Consider the following 27,858-nt stretch of genomic DNA (forward strand, 5'->3'; position numbering starts at 1 on the left):
CCTTTTAACGATTTTGGTGGAAGGCACATTGGCTTCAGGAGCAGGGGCGCTCCAGTGTGGTTTATAAGACACGAAGTCTGGAATCAGTGGACCCCACTGGCGTTTTTTCAGAGTAGTTGACTACTCGGCAACTTTTATTCTGGAGAAAAGTCACCCACACTCAATGACAGCCATGATACGACGAAAAACTATCTTAATCGGCGCGCGCCAAGGCAATCCCTCCGAGATCAAGATGATATGGAATTCCAGTCGCCTGATACAACGAGTATCTGGTTTGGAGCAGAAACGTTCGCCTTAGGGCGGGCTGACTGACACGAGCGTCCGCGAGTTGCACGGAGTACAACACCCCCTCAGCCGCGCTCTCCTTTCCCCCCCGTCCCGTTCCCCATCCACAAGCGGCGAGCTGTTTCCGCCGTCCCGAGTCACGTGCGCCCGGGGATTAAAGCGCCTCGGCCAGGCTACTCCGCGATGGAGCCTTCGGGTCGAAGTCGATCAGGGATCCCTTCAGCTCAGGCGACGGCGCTGCCGTCCGCTGCCTTGCCGTCGGGGAGGCCGGGCGCGGCCCCGCCTAAAGCAGCCATGGGCGACTCGGCGAAGGAGGAGGAGGAGGTAGCCCCCGTCACGGGGTGGTCGGCCGGGGAGGGGCGCATCTTTGAGGGGCTGCAGCTTCCGCGTTGCTGGGGTACCCCGACTTTAGGCCGAAGGCTCCTGTCGCCCCTTCCTTCCCCACCCCCGGGGTTGTGCTATTTCCCCCTCTCTAAATGCCTTGTAAACTACTTTCCCTCTACTACACGTTAAATAGCGTCCCTTTTGCGCGGAGAAACAAACGGGAGGTTGCGTAGTGCAGTTACTTTGGCATCCCCCGGGCGCCTTTGAAGAGGATTCGCACTTGGGATGGGGCTTGTTTGCCGGTTGCCGCCCATCCTCCGTTTCAGATGTCAGGCGAGCAAAACTATCTTTTGTTCGTCAATGATGCCTCGAAAAGTTTGTCCTTACGGGCGAATAAACCGAGTGTGTGTGTGTGTGTGTGAATGGGAGACGGCATCTGTTTTGGATTGGCGGGCTCCGTTGTTGCTCTGTGTCTCTATACTACTATTCTGCAACCGCGCTAGAGTTCAACAAGCTGAAGGAGACATTTGCTACGCATTCCTTGGCTCGTTTTGGCTCAAGTTAGAGACACTGCCGGAGCCTTTGGTTGGGTGGGGCGAATATTGTAAAAGAAACGCTGAAAGCAAGGGTCCTGGCCAAGCTGCCTCTTATTTTGTACCGTCCGGTTGTTTTGTCTTTGAGCCCATCTATCTCAGCCAGTTTAGGAATGATGGGAACTGAGGTCTGGCATAGGTAAAGAAAGCTAAATGCCTTAGAACAGTGGTAAGCAAACTTGGCTCTTTCACACCCTGTGGACTTCAACTCCCAGAATTCCTAAGACAGCTTGGCTGTCTTAGGAATTCTGGGAGTTGAAGTCCACAGGGTGTGAAAGAGCCAAGTTTGCCTACCACTGCCTTAGAAGAGGGGGTGTGAAAAAGCTTGTGCCTTTTCTCACACTCCCCTGTTCTAAAGCATTGTAACAGATCCTGCCCCATCATAGGCTTCCAGGGGTGTCTGGGATCCAATCTGGATCAGTTACCAGAACCAGAGGTTTAATCTTCTGAGCTTTCGGACTCATGCTGGAGCGCATCCTCAGGGAACTTCTCTCTCACCAGAATGTGTCTACCAAAATGTATGTGTCCCAGGATGTGTGAGACACATTCTGGAAGAGAGAAATTCCCTGAGGGCTCCAGCATGAGTCCAAAAGCTCAGAAGACTAAACTTCTGGTCCCAGTGTTTGGTCCTGCAACATTATCCTGGGACACATATATTCGCCTTCATTCCAGGGGTATGTACTGTGGATTGAAGATGGACAAAGAGGAAGGACATCTCTGATCAATTCAAAAACACCCATAGCCTTATGTATTTTGACTGGTTGAAATGAGTTGCTGGCTTTTTCCTCCTCTGTAAGCCAACATAGCTACTATTGATTTTATTTTTTTTTACTTAAAAATACTTGAAATATCTTTTGTTATTTTGCTGGTTGTTGCAAATGTCCTAATTGAAAGCAGAAGCTGCCCTAAAGGCCAAGAATGCCTTCTCCATCACAGGAATGCTTCATTCTGTAATAAACTGGATTTTGTCAAAAGCTTCTTCGGAAATTTGATTTGTTCACATCACAGAAAATAACTTTCTTTTCCAGATTCCCTTTTTTTTTAAAGTGTGTGATTTTACTTTTCCAAGCCATAAAATGGCAAATAAGCATTCGACTACACTTAATCACAGGAACAGCTGGATCTCAATCTGCACATGGCCTTTGCTGATGAGACTGGTGTGATTCTTTTGTCCTAGGCATTTGCTTGAGCAAGTGAATGGGATGCATTATTTCATGTTGCAGATGGGATGCTATGATCTGTCATTCACACAGTATTGTAAGCTTTATCCTCTATCTCGAGTTCTTAGATAATTCTTTGCGATACCCCTTTAGGTATCTCCAGAATGTTATATACCCTCTGGTTGCCCTATCTCAAAACTAACCATGCAGAGTTTTTCTATATCACCTTTCAGGACTTGGTTTTTCAGTCCGTTGCACATTCTCATTGCCTTTCTCTGAACCTTGTGTTTTTATGTCATTTTAAAGAGTGGAATTCAGATGCAATTCTTAAAGTCTGATTCAACCAACTCATATAAAATTCTGTAATTGGAAACTATACTTTTCTTGATAGAGCCAAAACCCAATTGCATTTGGCTTTTTTCCACATTGTTATACAGGCCATTTGAAGCTCCATACATATGGATATTTACATCACTTTTCAAGACTGTTTAATCAATTGTAACTAGGGGGTATAACTCTTAAGAAAGCGAAGTATACTAGAAACTTTTTTTTAGGTTTTTTGTGGGGATGCTTCTAAGTCTGTGTTGATTTCTAGTGACTGCCTGAACAAGTTCTTGCAGTTTTCTTGGCAAGATTTTTCAGAAGTGATTTTCTATTACCTCTTTCCAAGGGCTGGGAGAGAATGACTGGCCACTGCCTTTTGTGCCTAAGACAGAAATAGAACTCATGGTCTTCAGGTTTCTACCCTGATGCCTTAACCCCCATACAAAACTGACCCTAATAGGAACATAGAATGGACAAATAAATTAGTTTGTTGCTGGCTCACTACTGTCTTGCCTGGTTAGGCAGGGGCCAAAGGTTGGAGCACGTGTTTTGGTCCTGTGGGAGCATGTGTTGTTCCAGTGGATAAAAGCCCACATATACATGGGCATCATTGTGACAGCTACCTAGTAAATTACTGGAAATTCGCAAACAAGGCAATATTAGTTCATATGGACAAATGGACTTGATAAGATAGTTGCATGTGGTAGTATTTCTGGTTTTTTCCAAATTAAATAGTAACTATTGTAAAAGAGAGGGAGGAAAGACGATGGTGCATGGACAGTATTAATTGTGTCTCCTTGCTTGTGACTATAGTGAAAGTTAACCACCCAAATACTAATGCCTGCAGTTTTCTCAATCTGTAGTACTTCCAAAGGAACAATTGAAATGGTTTGTATTCTGGTAGCTTCAACAAATGAGTTGTTTTAAAAAGTAACTAAAAGGATAATATGCATTATATATTATGGTACAATACGTTTCCACAATACAGTAAAGTCTGAAATCTGATCAGGGTGTAAAAATACATGATGCAACAGTTTAATAGAAACTAAATTAATCTGATCAAGAAATGAATAGAAGACATCCAATTAGCTTATATATACATTCTGAGTTCCATCACTGATGAAGGATAGCCTTTAAATATAATTTGTTCTTGGCAATGAGGGTGTAAATGAAAAAGGCCAATAAAGCAAAAGTATGAGCAAATAGTTTGCATGTAATGGATCTTCAAAAAAGCATTTGCTGCTTTAAACAAGGAGAGAACCAACCTAGAAACAAAGAGAAATCTCTGGACAGTTAGAAAAAGTAATCAGTGGAATGACTTGCCTCCAGAAGTTGTAGATGCACCAACACTGTAAGTTTTTAAGAAGAGATTGGACAACCATTTGTCTGAAACAGAGGGTTCCTGCTTGAGCAGAGGATTAGACTATAAGACCTCCCAAGGTCCCTTCCAACTGTGTTATTTTGTTACACAAAATATTTTGTTACTTTGTTCCTTATTTTAACAGGTTTTTGCCAGTTTAGTAGTGTTTAAATCAGACATACAATTTGAGATTGCTTTGGAGATTAAGACATGAGTTTTATCAATAGTTCTGAGTTTCACAGGTATTCCAGGTACTAGACTGCTGGTGAAACATGCACAGGTACACACTGCTCCCTGTCATCAACTTGAGAAACAGCATAAAATTTTGCTTGTCTTGTTCTTAAGGTGGTACCTGGGTAGCTTCAGGTACACATCCAAATGTGAGAATAATGTCTGAGCTGAAGATCAGGACAAAAGTTGGGGGAGAATTCAATCTGATGAATTAAACTGCAGGCCTTTGACATTTCACATGACAACCAAAATAGAGTAGAATGAGTGGGTAGGAGTTTTCCAGCTCAGCTCTAAAAGAAGGGTTTTAAAAAATAATAATTTCTGCAATAATAGCTGCCTTTGTAATCTAAAGAAGCCTAATGGGGCACTCATTTGAATTCTTCTTCCCAGTTCTTATTTCTGGACATCTGAAATGGGGCTTTGTTGCAATAGCATTGGAATCTTTCTCTGAGGCTGTAGCTATAGCGGGGTTGACCTCTACAGTATTGCATGCTCATAGAAAGATGCTACATCATTCTGCAGTGACTAGCTCTCATCTTGAAGGGAATCCATATGCTTCCATTAAGGTTGGCAAGTGACTAATGAATGTGATTAGTTAATGAACAAGGTACCTTTATTCCTCTTAAGATGTGTATTCCTCTGGTGAAAAAGAAAATCAGGGTTGTTACACCCACAGTAGGCAAGAATGTTATCTGTGGCTTCTGTTCCACACTTTCTTCACTGCATTCAAGAGAGAACTCTTCAGAAACTAGCAAGTGAAGCTGTAATAGCAATAGCACTTAGACTTATATACTGCTTCATAGTGCTTTACAGTGGTTTACAGAGTCAGCATATTGCCCCCTTGGGTCCTCGTTTTACTGACCTTGGAAGGATGGAAGGCTGAATCAACTTTCAGCCAGTCAAGATCAAACTCCTGGCAGGGAGCAGAGTCAGCCTGCAGTACTGCATTCTAACCACTGCACCACCACGGCTCTATAATGAACTGGATGTTGGTGGATTCTGATTCCCAGCATTCTTACATTGGTTCATGCTGAGTGAAGCAACAGAGTTAAACTTCAGCTAAATTTGGAGGGCCACAAATTCTCCACTCTTCTCTGGGAGTTGCTGCTTCAAGGAGTTTCTGAGTATGACTATGAGACTGAGTTGAGGCAGCAGCTGGACCAAACCCAATTTCTGGTTTAAAGTCCCCAGGTTGCTGGGTTAAACTAAAACCAGGTGGCTAAGATGCTGAGCTTGTTGATCAAAAAGTCAGCAGTTCAGTGGTTCGAATCCCTAGTGCCACATAACGGGGTGAGTTCCCGTTATTTGTCCCAGCTTCTGCCAACCTAGCAGTTTGAAAGCACATAAAAAATAGGGACCACCTTTGGTGGGAAGGTAACAGCATTCCATGCATCTTTGGTGTTTAGTCATGCCGGCCACATGACCACGGAAACGTCTTCAGACAGCGCTGGCTCATCGGCTTTGAAATGGAGATGAGCACCGCCATATATATATATATATATATATGCATATTCTTTCTAGCCAGGTTTTACCTATGTAAACTTAGTTGTTCTTCAGCCCTAGGTTCTGTGAAATCTCATTCACAAGTTCTTGGGCCCTTTTTCTGCTGACAAACTGCAACTCTGTGTTGCTTCCTGGGAGACAGAGTTGCAGTTTGTCAGCAGAAAAAGGGCCCAAGAACTTGTGAATGAGATTTCACAGAACCTAGGGCTGAAGAACAACTAAGTTTACATAGGTAAAACCTGGCTAGAAAGAATATGCACATAAAAGCCTATGAAAAAAGAAAAAAAAAAGATATATATATATATATATATATATATATATATATATATATATATATATGAAGACATATGTGTGTGTGTGTGTGTGTGTGTATGTATGTATGTATGTATGTATGTATGTATGTATTTTTCTCCAACCAGGTATTTTCCTACGTAACCAAGTTTGCAGCCATAGCTCAGTGAAATCACATCCACTATATCCTAGGCTTCTTCAGACAGCAAGCAAGCATTTTGCTGCCTATTGGAAAACTAATATAGATCTATTTGGGACTGATTGGTCCTCATCAGTTAGCCACACCCTTATCATATATTCTCTCCCCGTAGAGGCTAAGTATTTGCTTTTATATATTTCAAATATATATATATATATATATATATATATATATATATATATATATATATATATATATATATATATGTATGTAAAATTGAAAAAGAAAAGCATAAAATAAATTATGCTATGTTCCATCCTCTTCTTCGTACTCTCATTCTAAATAGGATGACCCCTCTGAACAGTCAGAACTTTTGTGCCAGACTTTTTTCCCCCAAGACCTCTACTTAAGTAATTAAAAAAGTTAACGATTACATTTTAATAACTAAACCATGCAGATAAAGCAATCTCTACTATTTTGTCTTGCATAGTCTTGCTGATATATGGGTCTGTAAATCATCCATCAGTAAATGTTTTGCTGTGAGCCCTCTAAATTAGGACAGGACGTCAGTCTTAAAAGTTCAGACTGATTTCCAAGAGACATCACAAGGTACTCTAAACCCTGTGTATTTTTATGCTGTAAACTTTAGAAGAGATAGTTAAAGCTAGTTTATCATGCAGTCCTGTGAATGTTGATTTACGAGTCTGATCTGTTGAATTTAATGAAATTCACTAGTCGTGGTGTGGGCACAGAACTACCCTGTTTCCCCCAAAATAAGACATCCCCTGATAATAAACCCAATCGGGCTTTTGAGTGCATGGCAATAAGGCCAAGCGCTTATTTCAGGATTCAAAAAAATATAAGACAGGCTCTTATTTTGGGGAAAACATAGTAATGTTACATATTCAGCAACAGTTTCTTATAGAAAATAAACACTGCCATCGCTCGTACATACTCACCACATTCATTTTATTTTCACATTTATTGTGAATAAATGCTGCCATCACTGATTGATATCATTAACTATATATAGCAAGGCTGGGGCTGAAATGTGCTATGGTGTAATCATACTGCTTTCTAGTAACAAAAGAATGAAATGCTATTGTAGGATAGAGGTGAGGAACTGACAGCTTTACAGAAATTGCTGAACTACAACTTTCATTTCATAGAATAGCCAATGCTAAGCAATGCTTGGAGTTGTGTTTAGCAAGTTCTGAAGGGGCAAAAAATGCACAGAAGATTGTTAAGAAGCTAATCTACCTATTGAGTGCAGCAGTTAAAATTCACCCATATTTAATAAACCTTATTTCTTTGTTTTATCAATAGACTCTTCTCTTGGCGGCAGCATATGTCTACGATGCCCAATATAATAGGAACATCCCATTTGAGACTTCACCAAAGGCAATCAGGTAAAGCCAGGGTTACAACAATTCTGAAGTGCAGTGTAAAGAGATATGTTATTAAGCATAAGCATTCTAAGACTCAGTCATCAGTAAAGATTATTTTTCAAGCTATGCAGCCAAAGGTTTGGCTCTCCAATAAACAATAAGCATTAGTCATATTGAATGAAATTAACTTTTGGTGCTTTAATTGTCTCCAGTTTCCTTCACATTTGGATCCAAATGTAGTTAAAAGTAGTTGCTACTCTTTTAAAATAAAGTTGAAATAATAATTATTGAAACTACTTGCTGGCTTTTTTCTGAGTCTGTGTGTTAATATACTATATAGTTTGATTGAGTAATGTGAAGGTCTAAGACTCTGAGATTTTGAAGTCTTTGAGAAATGCCAGAAATGAAGTGTGCCCCATGTACTTCTTAGCATAGCTAAGTCACTGTTAAGGGGCTAAGTGCACCCCTCTTTGTAAGTCTAGAGGGATGAATAACCCTTTAGCGGAGCTGCTGCAGCTTTAGATCTTCTCCACAGGGATACTTGCTTAGTGTCTATTTTGTTGTGTGTTGCCAGAGCAAGTTCTCCATAGCTTGTCCTATGTTTTAGTGCAAGTTTAGATCTGGTGGGTTTAAGCTACAGTGCAGAAGATATTAATGGATAATTTGGTTCTATTATTTTCAATTTTTTCACCAAGCATTTGCAGAGATCTTAAGCTATGGCTGGTGCCATATTCTTCTGAAGATACTCTAAATTTGCTGCTATGTGCAGCAAATTATAGAGAAGTCAGAGAAGACTTCCTCCATCCAGACCTTTCCAAACCTTTAAATGTACAATTTGATTCTGTCTTATCATGGCTTGGGGTATTGTTTTATTCCTTAGTATCAGAATAGTAAATGACAGAATTAAGGTCTTTTATTTGACTTAAGTCAGAAATAGCATATTTCTTAAAAGTATCTTAAGAGCCGCGGTAGTACAGTGGTTAGAATGCACTACTGCAGGTTGCTTCTGCTGCCTGCCGGCTGCCTGCAATTTGGCAGTTCAAATCTCACCAGGCTCAAGGTTGACTCAGCCTTCCATCCTTCCTAGGTGGGTAAAATGAGGACCCAGATTGTTGGTGACAATATGCTGACTGTGTAAACCACTTAGAGAGGGCTGTAAAGCACTGTAAAGCGGTATATAAGTCTAAGTGCTATTGCTATTATGCAATATGCAATCTTGGCTTTTCTAGTAGTTCTTTTCCCAAGTTCTAAAGGACATGTTTTCACTGACCTAGAAACAACTTCAGAGTAATATCAAGGACTCACTTTTATGAAATGTTGAGAGCAATGTCTCATATTTTGTTGAAAAACAAGTTCATAGTCTTTGCAATATCTACAATTATAGTTTTTTTTTTAAATTGTTAGAACAAGCTAAGGGTTCTTGTTTGAACCTACTTGCTTTTTTTAAACCAATGTTCCAATCATTCCCGTATGTTTTCTTTACTCAGGCTTTATTATCTCTATAACCATTGGGCCATGCAAGCAGGTACTTATTTCTTCATTTTTGTAGTCCTGACACTTGCACTATTTGAAGAGCCAGCTGTATACCTACTTCCTTTCTTGGTAAGTATGTGATTAAATATATAACAGGCAACTCTTGGAAGTTAGAAGCTGTAACAGTGTGTGTAGAGATAGAGATAACCCATATTTACGCGTTCAAAAGACACGATAACAAATTTAGGAAGCAAACAAAAAGATTAGAGTGCCTTCCCTCTAGCAGCCAATATTCAGATACTGTAAGTAGAGATCAGCAGTAGACAAATAAACAGGCAAAAAATAATACTGTAATCAAGGAACCAAAAAGGAAACCACACTCCCACCAAAACTGGCAGGGCAAGCTATCCTGTACAAACACACACTGATGATGTTACCAAGTTGGGTAAAGATACGTCTGCAAACAAACAACCAAGCTCAAAGAGCACCAGGGGAATTTCAGAGAAGTGTGTGTGTTAAAGCAATCTTAAGCCTGGTCATTATGACAAGCAGTTTTCCTCCTTTGACTTGGATTTAGTATTTTTATTTCTGAATTTATCTATTCTTCTTTTCAATAGATTACATCAGTGATTGAAGTCTTGTGCCTTTTTGTCTTCTTTGGAAGACTCATCCATTTTGCACATGTTACACCTCGTAATACATTCTGGAAAGACACAAAGAACATCTGCATCATGTTAACAGTCTTGGTGGGTTTTAACTTGTACAGCATTTGCCTTCTGCAAATAGTGGCTTGTCACAGTTTCAGATGAAATCGTTTTTTGAAATCAATAGAAACTAAAGTACTATGTTGGGATTGGAAAGCCTAGAAATGCTATAAAATGAACAAATCATGTTATTGACATAAATTCGTTTTAAAGATGCCTAAGTTTGGATCCACCAGTTGACACTGAAAGATCTATATAACACCATATAGTGGTTCTGTCCTTGCATGCTGATGCTGCTGCAGTTCAGTTTTGGATGGGTGAAGTCCCCTCTTGGTCCATAGTTGTAATTGCTATGAGATTAAAATGAAAGAAGAAACACACATGGTGTTTCTTCTCTCATTTTAATGTGCTGTTTTGAGCTCCTTGAAGAAAAAATGGGATATAAATCTATTCATAACACAGTAGTAGAAAATGGATGAAGATTCATGCTATTCTACGATATTTTGCATCACCATGGTGGGCAGCATATTTTGGTTTGAGATTTTGGGAAGTTAACATATATGAGCTTATCCTGTGTACAATGACACAGATCATGCTGTTGAATTTTGATAGTGCAATTGTAGCAAAGGGATCTGTTGTGACCTGCCTAGAATTTGGTTTTAAGATGGGTGGCCATATAAATGTTTTAAATAAATAAATAAAAATAGATCTAGGACCTGCCTGTAGCAGCTGGGTTGTCTACCACATATTTCGATTGCATTGGCATGTTGCCTATACTAAAGGCATGCTGGAGTCTCTGGTATCATTTATTCATATATTTGTGAATTGATCCATATCAGTTCCAAACAGCGCCTATGGAGGCTTACTGATGGATACTAACTAGACCAACTAGGCAACTGATACTTAAAATTGTTGGATAACAACCATAAAAGAGCTCTTTTACCATAGTTTTTGATGCAACGATTGCACACCAGATCTTGTTTGCTTAAACAGCCCCAACTCAGCACGTATAACTACTGTGTATATAGTATATATGTATAGTATTATATTAGCATATTAGGCATGGTAACTACTGTGCTTTGGGATAAGAAAGAATTGTGTAAGTCTAACACAATTAGACTAACAATTAGTTGTACTTGCAAATGTTACATTTCAAAAGAAGTTTCTGTTAATGGAAATGAAAGGAACAAGGATAATTTCAATAGTGGATTGAAGCTGGAATGACCTTGGTTGTATAATCTTTATTCAAAAGTGCTTATCACTTTTCATTGTCTGGAACTCAAATTTCTCTAAAATATCTAGGCTGGATTCATGCATTTTCAAGGAGACTGCTTTATAAGGATTCAAGTAACCCCTCGTGTTTTGTTGTACTGTCCTCTGTATACAAAGCTTTGTTTTAAACGATTGCCTTGGTACAACAATGGTGAAAGGTTTTTAATTTAGTCATGTAGAGAATCATTGGTGCACCCTGCTCATTCTGGATTCGAATCTGCAAGTAAACTAACTTACTGTCCTTATTCTCATTCTATTTCCCCACATTTCTGAAACAGAAGACATAAAGAATGACAGTAGAGCTTTTGAGTCTCAATACCCAGCAACTAAACATTGACTCCTTTGTCCTATACTCTGCTGTCTTTGTGGATGCTAGCACAAATCTCTGGTGTATAAGAACCAAATTTACCATTTTCTGAGGTCAAATTCTTGACTCTTGCATACCAATATCTTGTGTGTGAAATCTAAATGCACAAGTATAACTTTATTTTCAGCTTATTGGAAAAGGGACTCCTACCTGTTATTAAGTGTTTATTTAAACTTAATTGCTTAAATGTAAATCACTTTTCCCTCTTCCTTTCAAATTGTAGATGACATTGATTGACTTAATTATCTATGGCATTCTTAGAACCTTGAACATTCATGGTGTTCGGTGGTCCAGGCCATTGAGACCCATCTTTTTAATAAACTTTGCAGAGAGCCGTCAGGTAAGAAACTAGAGTGGGTAATTTCCATGTTTGACAGTCTATAATACAGTTATTATTTAACTATACAGTTAGTCGATAATGTTGATGTGGTTGCTATTATGTGTGTGAGCTATAGAGGATATTTTCATCTTCTTTTTGAAATTGTTTTTTTTTCTTCCTCTTTCTCTCTTCTGTGCAAATTGGCAGGCTTAACCTGGCCTACCTTTGGCAAAGCTGAGGCATGAAATAAGGTATTGTTGAGCCCCTGAAAGCCAGGGAACATGATGGGCTGACCTGTGAGGGTTTTGAGAATTCTGCATGTGGTGGTGGGAGCAGCTAATTTGAAGAGGTCTAGAGCACTATTGAGGCGACAGCTACAGAAAGTGCAGGTCCTATTCCCTATGCTTCATTCTGTGGTTGTTATTTTTTTTTATTTAAAACATAGTTTTTTTTAAAAAAAAAAATGTACTTTCCCCAGGAAGGACAAGTGGGGGAAAAATTGCATGTCAGCTGTACCTGGCATATAATGGAACAGGAAGTATGTTCTGTGTTGTTTGTTCCTTTTGTATTTGAAGCTGCTCTGAGCATGAAGCTTAGTTGTTGAAGCACCTGAAATGTGATGCCCAAAATGCCCATCTCCATGGCAACATCATCCTCTCTGGTTTAAAACCGAAGCCTGCCTTAAAAAGCTGCATCCATATTTTCAGTTGACATATGATCAAGCTAGATTTCACAAAATAATCCTGCCTCCTGGTGTCTGTGCAAATGCCTATAGCAGAGAAATCTGTGTGTTTTTAATTGCTGCATGCATGAAGGCTCTCCTCTACAGGCAGAATAATTGTAAGAGAGCAATTTTTGTAGAAAATTTGAAAACTGAATAAGCTTAATTGTTACCTATTACAGAACACTGAAGAGGGTTCTAGTCGTTTGCTGTTTCCCAAAAACAGCATGCATGTGTACAATCAGGATCAAATTAATTAAGCTGCGGGTAATAACCATTACAACAGCTTTGAGTTTCAAGTATGTAAACAAGACATGGATCCAGAATTGCCAGGAGGTAGGGTGGAGATTTGACTTGTACTGAAGGAAGCTTCTCAGTGGTGAAATTCAATTTTTTTTACTACTGGTTCTGTGGTGTGGCTTGGTGGGCGTGGCTTGGGCATGGCAGAGGAAGGATACTGCAAAATCTCTATTCCCACCCCACTCCAGGGGAAGGATACTGCAAAATCTCCATTCCCACCCCACTCTGGGGCCAGCCAGAGGTGGTATTTGCCGGTTCTCCGAACTACTCAAAATTTCCGCTACCAGTTCTCCAGAACCTGTCAGAACCTGCTGGATTTCACCCCTGAAGCTTCTGTTTGTATAGATGGGAGCCTCCTTTGCATTCATGGAGTATGTGACCCACTAAACTAGTCTCGAAGGTTGATTGATTTTTGTGATATGACTCTAGTAATCCTTTAAGGAAAAAAAAAACATTTCCAAGGATATAGAGAATGGTACTTCATCTCATTCATTTCCTGGAATATAGAACCTCTCAAATATCTGAAAAATCTCAAGAGATTTTTAGAGATTGGTTCCAAGATTGTTTCCCCCTGATCTGTTACTTGCAGCTGGAACTAATTCTATAGGGAAAGGTAATCATTACAAGTAATAGAAGAACATGGATGCTCTTTTTGGCAGATCCGGCGAGCCTTTCGAAGCATCCGGAACACACTGCCTGAGATCACTTATGTTTTTCTACTGTTCATGTTCAGTGTCCTGATGTTTTCTCTCATGGCTCTGAAGCTGTTTGGAGACAGGTATGGGGGCTCAGGTTAGCATCACTGCCATTGTTTTTGGGCAGGGGTGAGTGGGTGGGAAGTATTGTCTTATAATAAATAACACTCAAGCAGTTTGTTTTAATTTCTCCTGTTTGATTGTGATCCCTCATTTTTTAAATGCATGACTGTTTTTGTTTGAAGGAATTTGAAGACCTTGGAAGGCTTGCCCTATTTTACAAATTATCTTGAAGTTGTATTTGATATGTACGTGCTGGTGACCACCGCAAATAGCCCAGACATCATGTAGGTAATTCTCTTCAGACCAGAAGTAGTTGTTAAGTTGAGATGACATGATGTGCAGGAATTCATTGTCCTTCCCCTGCCATTTTCACAGTGGAACAGTCTAAGATAACCAGTCCTAATCTGAATCCTCATTTTATATTGGAGGATGGGGAAACGAGATAAGTATGTAATAAATGTGAATTGCTGTTTCCAGGCTCCCTGCATTTCATTTGTGAATTAGGCATACAAAGATTTTAGAAGGGGTGGCCATTGGGAAGAAGTAGTAGTTACCTAGGCAACTTTTGGAATGTATTGTAGATATTTATCTCTTGTGGAGAGCAGATATATGACTATTGCTTCAATTTTGTGCAACAATTATGATTATAGGTAGAACTCTATTCAGATCAGAACCATGCATCAAAAACCATAGATACATGAAATTGTTCATCACAGACAACAATGTCTCAGCTATATTTATCAACTACAGATACACAAAATTGTGGATAATGAAATTGTGGAAAAAGACACCCATCTGTATAGAGCTATGTGAATGGGTTGGGTTCAAACATGGTTTACCTCTTATTTTAAATCAGCCAAAATTGCCTGGGTTCATTTATCCCAGTAAGCAATGAATTACAATGGCTAGATGTCATGATATAAAATGAAATAAATCCCATTAAAAAGCCTGAGAATAGGTGATTCTGTTATGGGAAAAGTGTTTTCGACATTCTCATCCATTACCAAATATCTGCTTTTTTCTCTGGAAATCACTAGGACCTTCTCTTTAGTATATTTAATGCAAATTTTCTTTCTTCCTTATAGGATGCCGGCTTATGACTTCAGCTGGTGGTACAGTTTATTTTTCATAATATATGTAATAATCAACACCTACATTTTCATGTCAGTCTTTTTAGCAGTTGTGTACAACAACTATAGGAAACACTTAAAGGTAAACTCTGCATTTGGGTAGCCCTTGCCCTTAACCCTGCTTACTGAGCTCACACTTGAACCTGTCCAGTTTATACCCCTGAAATGTGATTTGGGGGTGGGGCAGGGGAATAAGACACAAAATAGGTATATTAAGGCTGTGATAAATTTAATGCCTCAATTTTAGCCTCCCAAAACTCCACAAAAAGGAACTGAACGTTGTCCCCCTCCACTGCAATTGCTGTACCACAACTATGGACCTTTAAAGCCATTTTTGAGAGCATTATTCCAGCCACAAAAATGTTGTCCACTTCACCTTAGCTGTGGACTTAGATTGTTGACCTATTTCAGGGCTTTCCCTAATTTAAAAGTAAATGGTATTTTTTACAAATCTTTGGTGTTCCAAGTCTGTTGATATTTCCCTCTTATGTATGGGCAATGTTGTTTAGGAACTGGAGTGAATATTCACAGCTTGCATATCTGAAATAGAGATAGTTAGTTGCCTTCCATTAGGGACAGACAGAAAACTGTCTTTGTTACAGAGACTTTGAGAGAAGGGGATATAGTGGATTCCCTATAGAATATTGTCCCTGAGTCTCAAAACTGCTTTCTGAGCTTCCCTATAAGCTCATATGATAACTTTTCTTCTTTAACAGTTATTCGTGTTTTCCAGAATGAGATCCGCAAGCTTGCTTACATGAAACGTCACAAAATGATAGAAGCCTTCAACCTCCTAAAGGTCAAAGTAAGAGATGAATTTGTTATCCAGCAAGATCAGTGGAAAAGTCTGGTAAAAATGGTGGCACCTCATATCAGTGCATCCCATCGTGAACTCCTTTTAAGGATATCCGATGAAGAACAGAAAGGTTACGTGGGTGAGTATCAGTTAAAGATGCTTTGGATATATTGATTGCTTCAAATTCTGATGCAAGCTGATCAAATATGTCCCTTGAGTCCATGTGACACTAAAGATTATGGAGCAGGCAAAAGGGACATCAGCATTATTATATGGTCTTCACCTGCCTTGGTGATTTTTTTTTTTTTAAAAAGGAAGAACCAGTTGTAGATTGCTTTTAATATAAGTCTTTAATTCTACTGAAACAAAGCCCTACTTAACCCATATATTTAAGGGGGGGAAAGACTACCCATACTTGGACAGAACCTTAGTCGTCATATGTTTATGATTTGATGAGAATAAATGTAGTCAAGATGTGATCAAGTTGTATCCTAAATTCTCTCTTGCACACTTGTGTCAGAAAATGATTGAATGTGTAGATTAAGTCTGATCTACCTATTCCAAGATCACCTTTCCCTGTTGAGTTGTTTCCCACAAAAGAAAAATGGATGATAAGTTGAGAGTCTGTTACAAAGTAAACTAGTGAAAAGTTTACATTACGACACTATCTTCTGCTTTAAAAGTTAAAAATAGAAATAACTAATACAGGTAGTCCTCAATTTATGACCACAATTGAGCCCAAAATTGATGATAAGTGAGAAATTTGTTAAGTGAGTTTTGCCCCATTTTACGACTTTTCTTTTCACATTTGTTAAGTGAATCACTGAAGTTGTTCAATTAGTAAGATGGTTGTTAAGTGAATTTGGCTTCCCCATTGCCTTTGCTTGTCAGAAGGTCACAAAAGGTGGTCACATGACCCTGGGACACTGTAACTGTCATAAATATGAACCAGCTGTCAAGCCTCCAAATGTAAATCACATGACCATAGGGATGCTGCAATGGACATAAGTGTGAAAAATGGTCATAAGTCATTTTTTTCAGTGCTGTTCTAACTTTGAATGGTCACTAAGTGAATTGTTGTAACTCAAGGACTACCTGTACACATTTTTAATACATTTGAGGATTATCTTCACAGAATCTGGTGATTCATTCCATGCACAGTCTGCAAAATACATAACAACAACAACAACAACAACAACAACAACTTTATTGTCATTGTATGTGTATACACAGTATATACCCATACAACGAAATTCACTTAACACCCAAAGACCAGGTCCAACACACATAACAATCCCCAAACACACTCCCACCCACCACAAATTCCCCATCCCTAAACCACCCAAACATCCACACAACAGACAAGTAATGCTGTCCAACAGCTCACTGATGGTGGCCCTTTAGTTCATTGTTGAGTGCAATTATAGCTCTGGGATAAAAACTATTCAGAAAACATGTGGTCCGAGTTCTGTATCATCTGTATCTTCTGCCAGAAGGCAACAGTCCAAAAAGATTGTAACCAGGATGGGAAGAGTCTCTGAGAATGTTATGCAGCTTTCTCAAACAGCGATATTCGAAGATGTCGTCCAGGGCTGGTAGCTGGAGCCCGATGATAATCTGGGCAATTTTAATGATTAAACTGATTATGAAATGATTAAACTATTGCAAACTATTATTGCCCCTTATAAACATGGCATGCATGCTCATCAGTGTCTCTGTCAAGCTATGATGATGTCAAACTGTGATATCATGGCGCAAATACCACAGTGGTGTATTGAGGCTGTGATATGAGATGCAAATGTGTAGGTTGTGGGGTTGCATGATGATATCATCACACACCGGTTGTCCTTTTCCCCTTGCTCCACCTGTGAATGCATATCCTACCATATATAAGCAATGAGCAAAAATTGTTGCTATTCTTTGTATCATGCTGTGATCATTTTAATAAAAAGTTTTGATTAGGGCTGCTTCTTAATTGGAATCTGTCATTCTTTTGTGCATGACAGACAAAAAATCCTTTGTACGTCTGGCTGATCTTTTGAATATAGAGGTGATCACACTGAAGGCCCGCATCCACCCCTTAGACACCTGGTTTCCACAGGTGTATAACTCGACTCCCAGCCTGGTTTTATGCAGTATGGTCCAGCACAGGTACGTCTATGTTCAGGAAATGACTTGCAACAGTCCCAGTATAATATTTCTGCTTGTCCATGTGGGTGGCACATAATGTAGCAGCTGCTTTAGTATTCCAAATGTATTTTATGAAATGTAATCTCCTGTTAGACAAATTGATCACCAAATTGATCTGTATTTCATTTCATTTTTCTGCAGAGCATTCATTTGGATATATGATATTATCATATTAATTAATGCGGTCTTCATTGCACTGGATGAGAAGAATCCTTATATTTCCTATGCAGAGTGGGTGTTTCTATGCTTGTATATCATTGAAATACTCCTGAAATTATATGTCTTTGAACCCAGGACTTTTTTTGCAAGAAACCAATTCTGGAACTGGTAAGTAATCCTTAGTCTTGGTCTTTTTATGATGAGCAAACCAGTTCCACCTACTTTACATCCATTCACTGGGGAACATTTCACATGAAGGCTAACAATTTGGCTGCTTCACATTCAAGATTTGGGTTGTTCTAACAATAAATCACATTTAAGAAATATTAAACGGTTTGGTATTACAATAGAAAAATATTGAAGAGCCAAAATAAAAGAGGAAAGTCTCCTTTCTATATGTCTATGGATATTCTCAGTCATCCAAGTCATGGTTTTCCCAAAGGTGCTTTTTCAAGAGGCAACTGGACTTTTTAGTTTTTTTATGAAGATGTTTAGCTTCTCATCCAAGAAGCTTCTTCAGCTCAGCTCAGCTCAGCTCAGAGCTGAAGAAGCTTCTTGGATAAGAAGCAAAACATCTTCAAAGAAAAACCAAAAAGTCCAGTTGCCTCTTGAAAAAGCACCTTTGGATCTCCTATCTATGTGTTCTTGCCCTTGGCAATAACATGTTAAAATGCCTATTAAAAATCAACAACTGCTCTCTGAGATCTGACTGGTACTTAATGCTTGTCTGACATCAAAGATTTCAAAATATTGGCAGATTTTTTTAAAAAATAGATCAGCACTTGGGAGGTGAAAGAGGAAGAACAGACTGTTTTGATAAGCCACCTTTCCATCTTTCCTAGGTTTGATACTTCTATCATTATTGCTGCTTTGATTGCAACAGTATTGAACACTGCACTTAAATCAGGTATTATATGCATTATATTACCTTTTACTTATAATTTTATATCTTTTATAGAAAAATGAGAGTAATAAGGAAGAAGAGCCTTGGTAGTACAGGGGTTTAAGGCACCCTGTTATTAAAAGCTGGTTATTAAGACCAGCTGCCTGCAATTACTGCAGGGTTCGAATCTCGCCAAGGCTCAAGGTTGACTCAGCCTTCCATCCTTTCTAAGGTAGGTGAAATGAGGACCCAGTTTGTGGGGGCAATAAGCTAACTTTGTATAAATATACAAAAGGATGAAGGCTATTGCTGAGCACATTGTAAGCCGCCCTGAGTCTTCGGAGAAGGGCGGCATATAAATCAAATTAAAAAAAAAAATACACTTTCTCCATTTTAATAGAGGCCTGTTAAGATTTTTAGTCAAATAAGAGTCAGATTAAAAAAAAACAGTGCAAAATGAAAAGTTTGGGGGAAACTTACATGGGTTACATTCAGTCACAGTACAGACCAGATTCTGGTATAATAGGAACAAGTGTAGTTTCCACTGTCTGTACATTAAATGCTGTTCTCTTTCTCTCTGTTCAGACCCTTCCTGGAAACAAAAATGAGGAGGAAATTGGAAAGTCCCTGTTTTGTTGTAAATTCCTCCCATTATGCTTGTTTCCAATTTTCTCTGACCATTAGTCTTAACTACCCTTAACTAGCATTATCTTGTTTCATTAAGATTTATCACAGGTGATTAATTTCAGACAACATTGAAGCTATATTTTAAAAATATTAGTTCAAGCTGTTCACAGCAGAAGAGCAAGAGTAAGGGGCTCTCATTCTTATTTTTATAATTACCTCAACTGTGAGGTAATTATTACATCTAAACTGGCTTGCGGCGAAGTGCCCAGTTCCATAAACCAGTTTAACAGGGTTAGATAGTTTAATTTCTTATGATTATTTTCTACCAGTCAATTTAAGCAGAGTATCCAGAAATGAATTTCACTGATATTTATCTACAGCCTAATTACAAATAATGTTGAAATTGATGGTTCATTCAGGAAAATACAGAAATTTTAATAGAAGATGAGGGGCTGCTGCTCTATGTGAAGTAAATGGCTACAGCTAGTGATGAGGATCAGGGCTCTGTTTTTTTATTATTTGTAAACTACTTGGCACATTTCTTTTTTCCTTAGTGACTGCATACAATAGCCAGCAAATACTGGACATTGTGTTTATCTTACGAGTTCTTAGGCTTATAAGAATTATCGACAGCGTCCAAAGGTAAGTGGTTTTTAGAAGAACACAGGTATTGTATGTCTGCAAATTAGAACAGATAGAGTGCAGTTGAGGATGAATAATCTGAATTGGCCTTTTCCATCCTGATTATTTTCAGATGTGTTGGATTGTGACTCCTAGCCATCAATAGGCATCATGGCTGAGGATAAGGGAGTTGCAGTCAAATGCAGTTATATGAGGTTGGAGAAGGATAATTCAGTAAGTGACATGTTAATAGTACACAACTGAATGCTGAAAGGCAGCAGATGGCATGTAGTAAAGGAATGAAAGCAACTACATGGATTAAAAGGTTGAAAAAGTGATGCCATCTACTGAGTGAAAGTTTTCACTGAATTGGCTAATAGTGGTTTTAAAAAAATCTTACCTCTTCTTCCATGGTGTTTTTATGCAGTATTTCCTTCCAGGTTCCGTGTTATTATGAATACACTAATAAACATTGTGCCTACGATGCTAACCTTTGGAGCATTAATTCTGGTAAGCAGTACATAATTTTGTCCTTTTCTTTGCTTCTCCCATATAAGTAAAGGCAGGTCTTAAATTCAATCTCCAATGTTTCCCATTTAAAGGAAGATCACAGCAAATGATGGAGAAAGGTCTTTGACTTCCTGGATAGCACTTGCCAGTCAAAGTACTTGATTAGACAAAGAGATATTCTCAATAACAGGCAATCTCTGTGCATCTTTATTACTTGCTTGATTATGTCAGATGTTGTCAGTTGAAGAACTGTGACAAGTGTTGGCTTATGTATCTGCTTGAATCAACCATAGCTCTATCTGCAGTATGACTCATTTTTAATAATACTGGCTCATGGCCTATAGACTAAAGGTCAAGATTTTTAAGTGACGTGTATTGTCCTTATAACTTTTCAGCATCCTTCTGGCAGTTGCTGTTCTTGGCTCTGTTTAAAGATATGAAGATTAATTCTAATGTCTCCTGCATGCCAGTAGTATCCTCTGCCATGACTGTGTTTGCTTTATAGAAAATTGAGATGAACAACTTTCTTTTTAGAGGTAGAGATAGGGAAGACAAGATGCTCCACTTTTGAGCTAAAATTGAGCAAGTATTTATAATTACCTAGGAATGCTTGATCATGGGGAGATTGATTGCTGAGTAGATATGCACAGGATCATGCTGGAAGAATAGTTCCCCTTTTAAATTAAAGTCAATTATTTTAATTCCATTTTAATATGCCAGAAGAAAATGGTAAAGATTATGATATCTGTTGTACTCAATTTAGGAGTAATTCATAATTATGGCTGAAAATTATATTTTGTTTATCATGGATGTAAAAAAATCATCTGAAAAAAACTTCTGAGACCATTGGTGGAATGGAAGAACTATACTAAACTGAGTTCATAGTCATCATAACCATGGTTTGCTTATAGCTTGCTGAAAAAAAATTGGCTGCGTTCATAAAACATATATAAGGACTGACAAACCTTTAAAGATCAGGTTTGGACCATAACATGCTACATCTCTGTGACTATTTATAACCAAGTTCTGGATGTGAATTCTTGTTTTGCAAGAGTGCCCACAGTATGCTCTCTCAAAATTCTAGATGTGTTCATGCTCTAAAATTGTCTAGTGACAGTGATAAAGAACAAGCTTTCCTGCTCAATACATTTTGCCTTTAATATAAATTTATAAGCTAGTATAAGAAACAAACAAGTAGATATCTTCTTTTTTGTCAGGTGGTTTATTACGTATTTTCCATTATTGGGATGGAAATCTTCCATGGGAAAATCCAATTCTTTGCTGGAAACACTACCTCACCACAAGCCATGTACTGTGGAAATCCTGTTTTGAGTGGAACTACATTTGCACGAGCCAAATATTGCAGGAATAACTTCAACAACATTGTGTCTTCTTTTGTTGTCCTTATGGAATTAACTATTGTCAACCAGTGGCATGATATCCTTTTTAGACAGCCATTGTGAAATACAGAGATAAAGATACAGCTTTGAGAAGAAGCATCATTATCATCAAGGCTTGAGTTGCCAAACATAGTAGGTACATCTGTGAAGGAAGCTTCCAAAAGAAGCACTTTGAAGATTTCATCAAATCAGTTTATGCAGTCTTTACTCCCTGAGCTAGAATGTTTGGCAGAAAGTGTGTGTGTGTGTGTGTGTGTGTGTGTGTGTGTGTGTGTGTGTGTGTGTGGTATATTTGTACATGTAGGTGCACATTTGTCTTTTCTTTTGAGCTCTCCCTGGAATTCCCAGCTTTATTATTATAAGGCAGCTTTTGAAGATAGTGAGCAGAAGCTTGTGATAAAGCTCAGAGGGCTGCTTTCACAGAAGGGGTCTGAAAGTTGTTGTTAGAGAACAGGATAATGAAAGGCGTTCAAAATCATTGTTTGATCATCCCTGGTCCTGTGAGAATGCAGTTTCTCTAGAATCAGGCTTTTGATCAAAAGAAGTCTTGATAGATTTATATAACTATGAAATGCGCATATAGTAGCTACTTTCCTTGTTCTCCTTAATATTGTACTTCTTGCCAATGGGTTTGCCCTTGTGACTCATGAGAGTGCAAAGCTGTTTTTCATCATCTTTCACATTGTTGTGGTGATTATGATTATTAAGTAAGTCTACCTCTTTACAGTCATAACATTGGAAAGTTTTATTTTTGCATGCATATTTTTCAGAAATTTGAAATTGTATTCATTTATGGAATTTATATGCCATCCACATCTATCACAACTATATGCTAAGTGGAGCATATTTATTTATTTATTTATATTTCGTCAAGCATGTATTTTATGACAGATTTAAGTGTAAACATAGTTATAAATACATAAAATGGATACAAATAATATATATATATATATATATATATATATATATATATATATATATATATATATATATATCTTTTTTCTTTTTTCATAGGCTTTTATGTGCATATTCTTTCTAGCCAGGTTTTACCTATGTAAACTTAGTTGTAAACTTACCTAGGGCTGAAGAACAACTAAGTTTACATAGGTAAAACCTGGCTAGAAAGAATATGCATATGCATATGCATATATATATATATATATATATATATATATGTATATATATATATATATATGTATGTATATATATATATATAAAACTGTTATACACTGCTCAAAAAAATAAAGGGAACACAAGCAGAAGACATCCGAGATCTGAATGAATGAAATAGCCTTCGTTCGTTACATACAGTAGTTTTGTGTTCCCTTTAGTTGTTTGAGCAGTGTATAAACTACTGTATGTAAAGAACAAAGTATTTAATAAGGCTATTTCATTCATTCAGATCTCAGATGTCTTCTGCTTGTGTTCCCTTTATTTTTTTGAGCAGTATATATTTAGCATATCTAACTATATGCTAAATGGAAATTACCTGCACTCTCTTAATGACAGGTTATTATTTCCTTGGGGAGAGTCTTGTTCATTTTCACAGTGTACTTCAAGTATTGAAGTTCTGGGCCTATGTTTATAGTTACTTGAAAATAAATACATTGTCTGGTTTATTAGCAAGCGGGGTAGGGAGGGTGGTCATGAGAATATTAGCTAGTAGTTTGACATTTGGAGAAGAGTAGTTAGTATTTCTGGGAGGCCACAGAATCTTGATCTGGTTTTTCTGCCTTCCAAATTCAAATAACAAACCATAAGTGAACGTTGCATTGTCTGCTATAGTCATCAACATATTTCCATCCATATTAGGTCATGAACCTTTGATCCAAAAAAATTATTCCCAAACTCTTTTTGATTAGCATAATGGAGGAAACAACATCCTTTTTGTGATACACCATGATGTTAGTACTCAGGAGAATTATTCCTATCCACGTATTATCTGCCAGTTTTATTGTTTGCCAAATTAGGATAAATCTGTATCTAAAATTTTAACCCATTTACATAAATTTTTATTTTTCATATTTTGGCTCTACATTCTTGTAAAGAATTGAGGGATTATATGATGCAGGGAGGCTGCAATACAATGACTAATCATATATAAAAAAAACCCCTAACTTAATATAGTAAAACCTCTTACTGAGTAAGCACAGATAAAAGCTTTGCAACCCTATTCTCTCATTCTTATCCATTTTGAGGGCTGTTCAGATTTCAATAGGGCATGCTAATAGCAGATTATAGGAAGCTACCTTTTACCTAATACTATTTTTGCTCATTCTAGTACTAAATTAGGGTTGGTCACACAATCAGCCCGATGTTTACACTGGACTTGGCATTTTACCAGCCTATGCAGTCCTTTTCAAGGGTGTGGGATAGGCGGATATTGCTTGATGGTGTTTCTCATACCTGAAAATAGTAGGTTGGAGAATCCTGCCTTTTTGTCCAATGATAATTCATGTCCATACAAATTGCCTCATAAAGAAATTGTATCAAACCAGGGAGATATTGATTGATGGCATTTGAAATGTGGTGTGTCATGTGACATGTTTGATTTCCAGCATCTTTGTAGCATTCATTTTGGAAGCGTTCTTTGTGGAGTATTCTATTGAGAAGAGTGAAGTGGAAACTGCCATTGAGAAGAAAATTCAAGAACTAGGTATAGGGGTACAAGAGTAAGTAAATCAAAAATACATTTTATTGCCCAAAGCAGATCATTTATAAAGCAATTTTGGTAGAATTCATGTGATCAGTAAATGTTTTCTCCGGACCCAACCAGGGGTGAAATCCAGGAGGTTCTGACAGGCTCTGGAGAACCAGTAACGGAAATTTTGAGTAGTTCGGAGAACCAGCAAATACCACCTTTGGCTGGCCCCAGGAGTGGGGTGGGAATGGAGATTTTGCAATATCCTTCCCCCAGGAGTGGGGTGGGAATGGAGATTTTGCAGTATCCTTCCCCTGGAGTGGGGTGGGAATGGAGATTTTGCAATATCCTTCCCCCAGGAGTGGAGAGGGAATGGGGATTTTGCAGTATCCTTCCCCTGGAGTGGAGTGGGAATGGAAATTTTGCAATATCCTTCCCCTAGGAGTGGGGTGGGAATGGAGATTTTGCAGAATCCGTCCCCTGCCACGCCCACCAGGCCATGCCTACCAAGCCCACCAAGCCATGCGTATAGAACTGGTAGTAAAAAAAAAAATGGATTTCACCACTGGACCCAACCATTTGTCCCATCTCATTATCTAAAATGTTCTGTTATAATCTGTAGTAGTTAAAACAACTTTTTTTAGTGTTATGAAACTAAGACTTTCCTAACTAACATTCTATTCCCACAATAGGAATAGATTAGTTTCCTAAGAGAAATTCACTAGCTATACATCAATACAATAGCAATATTACTCTGCATTAAAATTACAAGAGCAAGCCTGCTGCAAAATATAGGGCTACCAGATCTTGGCTACAAAAATTACAAGTGACCACTAGATGGCAAAAGAAGCCACCACAATCCTTGCTGTTTGCTGCCACTTAATGGTTTCTTTGAATTGTAGCTACCAAGCACAGGTAGCCTTAGCAAAATGGCTAGTAGAGACTATGGAAGCTAAATCATGTTATGGAAGCCTATGAGTTTGAGTAATCATCTATCTGTAAGGTGACATGTACTGTAACTGGCTTTGGGCAGAGTAACGGTCCCCCTGCAAAGCCAAGTATACTGCTTGAGTATTCCTGGATATAGTGCTTTCTGTGAAAATATAGATGTCACTAAATAGTCATAAATCTTTTTTTTTAAAAAAAAAAAAACAGCTTCGGGTAGTTTACCAGCTAAGAAAAAGCAGTCCTCAAGCAAATAAAACATCTTGCTTTGGATTAGTCTAGATGAGTCAATATTATCAATTCTGTTTGGGAACTTTTTTAGACTATGTGGGAACCTAAGTTAGTACAAAATAAGGCAGCAAAATTATTTCTAAGGTCTGCATGTTAACTTCTTAAATGGACCTTGGTTCACATATCATTCTAAAACGTGGTACATTTGGCTATTGTTTTCTGGAATAAACATCAACTGTTGTTTGTTACATGTTTGTAACAGTGGTGAAATCCAAATTTTTTTACTACCAGTTCTGTGGGCATGGCTTGGTGGGGGTGGTGTGGCTTGGTGGGCATGACTTGGTGGGTGTGGCAGGGAAAGGATACTGCAAAATTCCCATTCCCTCCCCACTCCTGGGGGAAGAATATTGCAAAGTCTCCATTCCCACCCCACTCTGGGGCCAGCCAGAGGTGGTATTTGCCAGTTCTCCGAACTGCTCAAAATTTCCGCTACCTGCTGGATTTCACCCCTGTCTTGTAATCCTCAACTATTTTTAAAATGACTGGATTTACATAATATTTTAACCAAACCAAAGAAACAATATTATGGATTAGCACATATTGTGAGCACAGCCTTATTTTATGCTGTTTATGTTAGCTGCTAGATGGCTCTTGGCATAAGATTTCACTAGACGCTGTGATGATGTCACATGCATAACATCAGACAAATTATATCACTTGTGTTATGTCAGCATGACACATATAGCTTCTCCTCCCTGCCCCCTTGTTTGCCCTCTGCAGAGGTATCCATGACACACAAGTAGAAAAAACTTGAAATCAAAGAGACGCTTTTAAAAAGGTCATTTTTAAAAAAATGTATAGTGTATTAAGTGATGGGTTCTGTTTTTAGGGATGACCTTTTTGATGGTAGGTTGATAGACAACCTTGAAACCAGTGAAAATGATCTTGGAAGTGAAGAGGGAATGGCAGTGAAGAAGAAACCTAAGGGGTTGATGTTTAAAATTGCCTCCAGAAGTAAGTGCGCTGTCAGAGAACTTGTGTTTATTGTTGGGCATGGAGAAATAATAACTACTGTTAGGAGCAAATCATCATGCTGTGTATATTTTAAGATATTATGGGTTTTTCCCTTAAGGGGGGACATAAATCTAGTTCCTTAATTGCATTCCTCCAGACAAGTTGGAAAATTCCCATAATTCTTAGTTCAGCTAAGAGTCTTGATTGTTGAAAACTCAGGGAATTTCTAGACAAGAGTAAACTGGAAAAGCCTATGTAAGTGATGTCAATTTTTCTCTATGGCTTTTTGTTTGCTGGTTTTCAAAATATAGGAAAAGATGGTATTGTTGTTATGTTGACCTACAACTCTCTCTTCCTTGCTTCATGTAAATTTTTTAGAGACTTAGTAAATTTTAATACAGCATGAACAACTTTGATTCTACCCATACTACCTAAAAAGAGCAATTTCACTTACATATAGATTGATTGGGTGGGTGGGTGTTGTAGCTATGGCCTTTCGCACTTTCTATACTGTTGCTCTTCCTTTTTTTACCCCAATGTCCCCTTCGGTTATTTGATGTACTTTATTAATAGTAAGGATTCAAACTTTAAAACCTAGGTTTAGTGTAAGTGGGAATGTAGGTTGCAGTGTTCACCCTCTTCACAAAAGGAAGAAAGGCTGATCCAGCCAAAACCAAATGGTAGATAATCCCCTATCCCAGGGGTGTCAAACTCGCGGCCCGCAGGCCAGATGCGCTGGCCATGCCCACCCCCAGTTTAGCAAAGGGGAAAGTCACGATACGGCATGTGACATGACGCCGTGCGTTTGACACCCCTGCCCTATCCTCTCCAATACTGTACTGCATGGTTATATCTAAGGCTTCTAGTGTTGGGTACAAAGAACAGTCATGATATTGACAGCACAGGCTGTTCCAGTCCACAACGTAGCTTTGCACAATCAACCAAACAAAAATGCATTGTCCGCTCATTTCTGTGGACCAAGTTAAGTGGGATGAGTTTTCATGTACACTGTACTTGGAGAGGTTCCGCTAATTGATTTGTTTTTGGCCCCAGGATACAGGACTGTGGATGCCTTACTCCAACGCATGTTTGAAGCAGAGATAGCTCCAGAAGAAGAAGGTCCTTCCCTTGATGAGATCTTAAATCTGTCCCCAGATGAGACCTACCCAGGGAACCCAGCTTTTGACCGGGCTGTATAA

The 27,858-nt window shown here is 38.4% G+C and overlaps 1 protein-coding gene across 1 annotated transcript; it reads left to right on the forward strand.

Annotated features, from left to right (window-relative positions):
• The first annotated feature begins 468 nt into the window (after positions 1 to 468).
• On the forward strand, positions 469 to 27,858 carry LOC139319950 (two pore calcium channel protein 1-like). The gene is made up of 19 exons (XM_070948038.1): positions 469 to 609; positions 7,537 to 7,619; positions 9,086 to 9,200; positions 9,689 to 9,817; positions 11,638 to 11,754; positions 13,414 to 13,532; positions 13,695 to 13,796; positions 14,598 to 14,724; positions 15,376 to 15,577; positions 17,445 to 17,589; positions 17,770 to 17,955; positions 18,630 to 18,694; positions 19,852 to 19,939; positions 20,359 to 20,428; positions 21,646 to 21,865; positions 22,445 to 22,535; positions 24,387 to 24,500; positions 26,535 to 26,659; positions 27,713 to 27,858. The coding sequence occupies exons 1-19, from the start codon at positions 469 to 471 to the stop codon at positions 27,856 to 27,858; spliced, it is 2,385 nt and encodes a 794-aa protein (XP_070804139.1).

The sequence above is a fragment of the Pituophis catenifer genome, unplaced genomic scaffold (genome assembly GCF_029215685.1).
Source record: "Pituophis catenifer annectens isolate HBS135680 unplaced genomic scaffold, rPitCat1.0.hap2 SCAF_1, whole genome shotgun sequence".
Lineage (NCBI taxonomy): Eukaryota > Metazoa > Chordata > Lepidosauria > Squamata > Colubridae > Pituophis > Pituophis catenifer.